This window comes from Carcharhinus amblyrhynchos, chromosome 3 (assembly GCF_965287045.1).
Source record: "Carcharhinus amblyrhynchos chromosome 3, sCarAmb.v2.hapA, whole genome shotgun sequence".
NCBI lineage: Eukaryota > Metazoa > Chordata > Chondrichthyes > Carcharhiniformes > Carcharhinidae > Carcharhinus > Carcharhinus amblyrhynchos.
This window is the reverse complement of record NC_137326.1, coordinates 34,549,816-34,557,243: the sequence shown is the minus strand read 5'-3', so window position 1 is coordinate 34,557,243 and position 7,428 is coordinate 34,549,816. Positions and strand designations below refer to the sequence as shown.

The following is a 7,428-nucleotide window of genomic DNA, read 5'->3' as shown; positions in this document are numbered from 1 at the left end:
GACTCAAGAACTGCTGCCTTCAGACTTTTGAATGGGCCTACCTTGCATTAAGTTGGTCTTTGTCTACACCCTAGCCATGGCTATAGCACTACATTCTGCACTCTCATTTCCATCTCTATGAACGGTATGCTTCATCTGTACAGTGCGCAAGAAACAATACTTTTCACTGTAATTACATGTGAATAATAAATCAAATCAAATCAAAGTCAGAATGGTGAGTGGCTTAGAGGGGGATTTGCAGGTGGGGTTGTTCCCATTTCTCTGCTGCCCTTATCCTTCTAAATGGAAGTGGGTGTGGGTTTGGAAGGTGCTGTATAAGGATCTTCGGTGAACTGCTGCAGTGCATCTTGTAGATAGTACACACTGCAGCTACTGAAGGTAGGTGGTGAAGGGATTGAGTATTTGTAGATGTGGTGCCAATCAAGCAGGCTGCTTTGTCCTGGATGGTGTCAAGCTTCTTGAGAGCCAGATAACTTCTGTAGCTGGTGACCAAATGAAGGGTGCTATGCATACCATAAGCTGGCTAGATCTTTGTGGTTGGCAGTTTTCTTGGAGGGAAGCAGTGAGCCTCTTCACTCCACTGTTGACTGCAAATCCGAGGGCCATTATTTCCTGATGGTAATACTCCCTTATTTCAAGGTACCTGAACGTTTCAAAGTGGGCACTTCCACCGTCCGCAAGGCGGAAAATCGGGCAAGGGCTAATACCAATCGTGATCTGCCATAACTCCCTTGCTCTCCCCTCCTGCCAGAATACAACCTGAAAAGTATGCAGGAAATCAAGTCTGAGGTGTGCAAAGCTGTGAACACTATATTGAAACACACGTTAGGATGGCTGCTCCATATCATAACACGCTATGGAAATTGATTTCACATTTTATGAATGGGTTGGAAAATGCTCTGCACCGCCTGTCGTATTGTTCCTCTGCAGCAGGGGGAGTAGAGAGTAGAACTCCGTTGAGAGCTGCTTTCAGAGTGAGCAAGTGATCCATCCACTCCACTGTTGGGTTCGTTTATGTGAAACCGTTAACAATTGTGTCTCTAAGCACGTAGAGGACGCAGGGGATTTAAACGACATGAAAAAGGGTTTTGTGAAGAGACAGCCCGTGATTTGAATGAAGAATCCAACTGAAAATTTACCTGCGGTGCACATTGACAGAGCCAATCCTATATGAAGTCTAACAAGTGCTGTGCATGTGTGTTGTGGACTGTCATATTGTGTGTTAGATGGAGAGTGGAATGCTCCAAACTTCTTGGACATGGGAATTTTGCTTCTAATGACTGAACACACAATCTAGTTTCACCCTCTGCTTGCCAGATTATAGATTTTAAAAATGAATTATCTTAATTTTCAGGAAATTTTTTTTAAAAAAGTATCGCGTTTATAAATACACCGTTTAAATAAATTGGGGATTGAACTTCAGTTGCACAAATAAATGAACATTTCCGATTAAACCACTCTATCAGTTCAATACTTTTGACAGTAGATATGCCAATGAAACCTCCCTCCTACAATGCGTGTGAAATATTGCTACATATTGCCCAGTCGAATCAGATTCCGAGTGAATTATCTCGGCAGCTAATAGGTGCTCTGTTCTGTGAGCGTCCTCATCATTTTCTTTCCGCTGTTAAGCTGCGCTGCAGACCTAAAGCAGGAAGTGCTGGCCATCGATCACATTTTATTGACAGAATCCGGCAAGCAGAAAGGGATTGTGGATGGATGAAGCCTCGATCCTGAGCTGTGCACGTCCCTCTTAATACCTTGTGTCGGTGAGAGCAGAGTTAAATCACAGAAACGTAAGCAATCGGCTTCCTGCCCTTGCTGACAATCCGTGCAAAGCACAGGAGAAGCTCGGTTCCTCTCTCTCTCTCACTGTCTATATTTACTCGCACAGGGTACCTGCGGCTCCTGTGTTTTCAGAGTGTCAAGAGGTGTGGGAAGAGGGGTGAGCGTGCAGGCAGCGGACCACAATGTTGGACCCGTCGTCAAGCGAGGAGGAATCGGAGGAGATAGTCGAGGAAGAGAGCAAGGAGGTGCAGGCTCCGGCCCCGGGCAGCCGCTTGTCCCCGAGCAGGACGAGCGAGAGCAGCGGGGGTCTGCAGCCCAGCAGCCGGAGCAGCAGCATCCGACCGTCCAGCCCCAGCCCGTCGGTGGTGAGCGAGAAGGAGAAAGAGGAGCTAGAGAGGCTGCAGAAGGAGGAGGAGGAGAGGAAGAGAAAGCTCCAGTTGTACGTTTTCGTGATGAGATGCATCGCCTACCCCTTCAATGCCAAGCAGCCCACAGACATGGCGAGGAGGCAGCAAAAGGTAAGGACGGGGGGTGGCGGGGGGGGGGGGGGGGTGGTGGTAAATCCCTGCCTCCAAAAGCATTTCTACATACACCAGGGCACCACATCATCTGGCAACAGCCTCAACCCCCGTCTCGTGTTAATCAGCTGATGGACCAAAATATATATGATTAAAAATCCCTGCCGCTTTTTGACATTGCTGAGCGATCTGCCTTCTGAGATGTTGGACACGGATCGATCTGGGTGCTTATTTTTTGCTCCTCACTGCGGTACCAGTCCTCATCCAGTTACAGGGCGCCCGGAGGAGCCAGTCTGCAGACCAGCACTTTATTGCACTCGCGTCCTTTAAATAGAACCAATAATTAGCACTTCAAGGTGACTTCTTAATCAGGGCGAGCCAGGCTGAGACAACTTTGCGGCTTGCTCTTGGCTTTGTGGGCCCGCTTTCGGGATTTGCAATCAAGCCAAAAACTCTTGGCCCAGACAATCTACCCCTCCCCTCCACCCCTCTCCAAAAAAAAATAAAACTTGATTTCCAAACGCATCGTTCTGAAAAAGGATGTGTGTGAATTTCTCTTTGTTCTCTGGAGCTGTGCACATTCTAGCATTGCCCCACAGCACACACTGAGCTGTCCACTGTTACGGTGCCATTCAATGAAGCCCAGATCGATTTTCGACGTGGTTTACCTTGCCCTTTTTTTTTAGGGACTCTTATCCTAATAGACAAATAATCCTACCTGCACTCAGAATATGGAACATGGGGCGTCATCATTCTCATGTATCGATCAGTGTCACCGCCAAGTGGCGCTCACAATGGTTATTACTTCACAGCGTCGGTGCTGACACATTTCAACATTGACACAATAGCTTGTATCCAATCTCAAACATTACTTTCAGCTCCAATCTATAGATTAAAGATTAATGCATTTAGCACACTCCTGCCCTGGCCTGTCATCCACACGTAATTTCACCCTACTCTGGCGGGACTATCCTTTTTTTTGTCCTGCAGACAGTATGTGCTGTCCTTGCAGACACAGTTGTCATCTGAAACTGTCTGAATATTTTGGGACACATTTTGCTTGATTCTTTGCAATTTGGGTTAGACCCTTGCCTCAGAAAGCGAATAATTGGAAAAGCTTTTCTCCTGGCTGGATGAATTCCAGCGTTCCATACTATCTTTAGGTATGAGTATTAATTGTAAACAGTTATTTTTAATTTTTTTTAGGGTATGCTTCATTTTTCTGCAGTATGTGGTGAATTATTTTGCAAGAAAATAACTTGCATGTAAAACTTCACTAGCCTAGAAGGCTTGAACAATAATCTGAACATTTAAAGTCACTGTCAATCCCAAACTCTGAGAAAATAATGTGCCAGTTTACTGCTGTTTGGGTTTAAAAAATAATATTGATACACTTGATATTTACCTAAATATTTCTTTAAATTAGATTGCTGTGAATCTGCATGACAAAATAGTTACAGACTTGTTAATGCATCAAACAATGGAATACCACTTGAAGATCAAGGAGAGCTTGGTCTGCTTTGGCAGAGAATTTCATCAATTTAAACATTCCAATAGTTAGAAACCAAGATCATGAATAGTTTTTGCAGACAATCACGATTGCCACTGTAACAATAAGTAATAATTAAAGAATTCTGCAGTTCAATATCTTTAATGGAGGGAGCCAGATTTTTAGTAGGAATCATGGTTAATAATTTAATCTGTGAATTACCTGGCCTTTCCATTTGTAGCAAGGACATGATGATCATTGTGTCCTGCATAATTTGAAATAAAAGACAAATCTTTGGCATAACAGAAGCATTTCATATGCTGCCACATTAAATGCATGTTTGTATTCTAGCAGTTATGTCCAAAATATAACCACGACTTATTCAACTTCACAAATTGCAGTGTGTCACTGAAGAGTTATAGCTTTGCTAGGAAGAACAGAAAAATCAGTCATAAGCATATATTAGGTTATGCACACATAATAGCACCCAAATTCCTTTCAATAAAGGAAAATCCATGGTTATCGGATAAGATGAAGGATGACTGCTACAGAGTTTCTGTCCATCAAACACCTTCATCTCGGCTTGTATTCTGGTGTTCACAAATATATTTTCTTGTTCTTTCTCATTTCCAACAAGCATATTTGTCCACTGTTGCTCAACTCCCCCAGTGCCCATTGTAGCTAAATGTCAACTTCCTCCCATTTTTCAGTCAAATAAATAAAATGACTTCTTCCTTATCTATCCTCAAAGGTTATTTCTGATTTGAAATCAGTGGCAGAAGCTTGAGTTTAATTTGGGAGGGGGAAGTATTAGAAATACCCAATATTAGCAGCTGGTAGCATTGCAGTGGTAAAACATTGCTGCTGGGAGTGTCACCTTTTGCTGGGGGAGAAGTTGGAGAGAGAAAATGACTTTGTATAACACACACCACTGCCTCCGCACCACCCCCCCCCCTCACTCATTTACCCACTTCTCACTCCAAATTGCATCAAAAAGCTTTCAACTTAATCTACAAATACATTTTTGAAATGTATTATTTGATTTGGTAATGAGTGGGGAGAGTTCTGTTCTTTCAAGGCTTGTAGCATAAGTATGAGCCAGTTTGAGTTGAATGATGCAGAAATTCAATTTTAATTCTGCAGGACCCCCAGAATTACTAAGAGCACAGAAACATAGTTTATACCCTTGGTGGTTGAAGCTGTTGGGGCAGTCAGTATGTTTGGTATCAATCTCTAGTTTCGTTTGCTTCCTGGATATCAAATTTATTTTAATAAATTGCTGATTACTTATTGATAGACTATAATGATGACATCAAAGATGTCTTAATCAAAATTATGACGGCGCATTTGACAATTATCATTGATAATAAGGGGTGATTCGGGTCCAAAGTGATATAGCATAGCTTGGATTCTTGCATTATGCAGAAGTAAATGGCCATAACATGTGGAAAATACCTTCTCTAGGTACTAGTTTTTAAAGTTCATTTTTGAGGGTTGTGGGTATCACTGGCGAGTCTAACTGCCCATCCCTGATTGTTCTTGAGAAGATGGAATTGAGTTGCCTTTTTGAACTACTGCAGTCCATGTGGTGTAGGCACATCCATGGTGCTGTGAGAGAGGGAGTTCCAAGATTTTACCCAACAAAAATGAAAGAATGGCAATATATTTTCAAGTCAGGATGTTGCGTGACTTGGAGGGGAATGTATAGACAGTAGTGTTCTCATGTGTCTGCTGCCCTTGTCCTTCGAGATGGTAGCTGTCGTGGGTTTGGAAGGTGATACCTAAGGAGCCTTGGTGAGCCACTGTAGTGCATTTTGTAGATGGTACACACTGTTGCCATGGTTTGTTGGCGCTGGAGGGAGTGAATGTTGGTGGAAGAGGTGCCACTCAAGCAGGATGATTTGTCCTGGATGGTGCTAATACTGGGCAATATTTGAAGACAGATCGATGAAATCACTCACTTTTATTCCATTTTTCTGGTTTTAAAGTGTTATCCCTGGGCCATAATCTGGCATCAGCAAGTTAAAATTAAGATTCTCTTTTGCAGGGTTGGTAAGAGTATGGTAGCGTGTGGTTATGTTGCTGGATTAGCAATCTGGAGCTGGATCTGTAGACAAGAGTTCAAATCTCTCCATAACAGCCTAAGAATTTGTGTTCAGTTATTTTAGAAAGCTAGTGACCAAATTAGAGGTGTCATCCACACCCCTATAAGATTGCTAGATATTTGTAGAGAGCTTAATTTGATGTTAGCAGAGTGAGTTACCATCAGCAATTTTCCCACTAAGCAACACGTGTGTGTTTGAACAACCCGGAAAGTACCACATAGAACATGTTCCTTAGTTAAATACCACGTGCAAATAAAATTAAAGGACCACGCAGTGAAAAAATTGACTGGTTGCTCACAAGAACATTTTAGAGGAAACATTGAGTACCAGTAATGAAACTACTAGATTGTAATTTTTTAAAAAAATTATGATGGCCTTTCAGAAAGAAAATCTGGTATCCATACCCAAGCTACTCTACACACAACTCCAGACTCTCAACAGTTTTACTAGATTTTTATATGTCCTCTGAAATAGCTAGAAAACCACTTAGTTACATAGGGATGTGCAATAGATACAGGCCATGCCAATGACGTAGACACATCCCTGATTGAATTTACAAGAAGTTGTCTCCAATCCTCTACAACAGTAGAAACCACTTCTATTTATATAACATCTTCAACAAACTGAAAGAAAAGTCCCAACGTCCATCACTGGCACAAAAACAAAGTGCGAGTGGGATCCTAGGGAGCTGAACACATGGGCATCAATGATGGGTTAGAATTTGGGGGAAGTTTAAAAGAGGGCAGCATCAGAGGAGCGTGTAGTTTAAGGTGGTGAATTGGAGGGATGGGAAAAGCTGGACGGGAACTTAAATTTTGGACAAAGAGTAAAATTTTAGATGCCAATGGATTGGCAGCCATTGCAGTTTTGTTAGGGACTTGATGAGGGATAAAATACATTCCACAGAATTTTGGATGAGCTGAAGTTTACAGAAGGTGGAGGATGGGAGGCTGGCCATAAGAATATTGGAATAGTCACAAAGAAATAGCTGAGGGTTTCTACAACATATGAACTGATGTGAGTGTGGAGTGTAACAGAAAGGGCTGGAAGTTCAGCTGAATAAGACGCTAAGGTTACAATCTGGTTCAACCAAAGACTGTGGCCAGAAGGAGGGTGAAATTGCAGTTGATGTTGAGGGTTCAGACTGTTGCCAGAATTTACTTTCAATTATTTTAGTCCCTTTGAGCAATCTGGACTTTTCTGAGACTGCAAAGGGAAAAAAAAGATATGATCCTTAGCTTTTCTGAGAGCCACATTTATCTGTGAAATATTTCCTCTATTAAAAGGCATGGCGATAAAGACCACCAAATGTCGCAGTGCAGAATGATGGACAACAAAACTACATGAACATTAAACTGTTTACCACATACTTTTGATGGATTGTAGTTTTCTGTGTTAACTATTTCTAGCAGAAAGGATACTTTTGCTTACAAAATTGCCTACTTTTCCCTTAAAAATAGTAATTTGAAGAAAATATAACTATTTTAAAACTGCAAAAAACATTTAATAGTGAGTAGTTACCTTCTGA

The 7,428-nt window shown here is 42.0% G+C and overlaps 1 protein-coding gene across 10 annotated transcripts in view; it reads left to right on the top strand.

Annotated features, from left to right (window-relative positions):
- The first annotated feature begins 1,612 nt into the window (after positions 1–1,612).
- Positions 1,613–7,428, top strand: part of cadpsa (Ca2+-dependent activator protein for secretion a) — a 513,784-nt gene continuing 507,968 nt past the window's right edge. For 5 of the 10 annotated variants that reach the window (XM_080183125.1, XM_080183116.1, XM_080183119.1 and 2 more), the window contains exon 1: positions 1,615–2,306. In XM_080183125.1, the coding sequence (XP_080039251.1) occupies positions 1,971–2,306 (336 nt within the window). In that variant the 5' untranslated portion in view covers positions 1,615–1,970. Of the gene's footprint in view, positions 2,307–7,428 lie in introns of all 10 variants that reach the window. The other 5 variants (XM_080183090.1, XM_080183082.1, XM_080183073.1 and 2 more) reach the window with 2 other exon arrangements.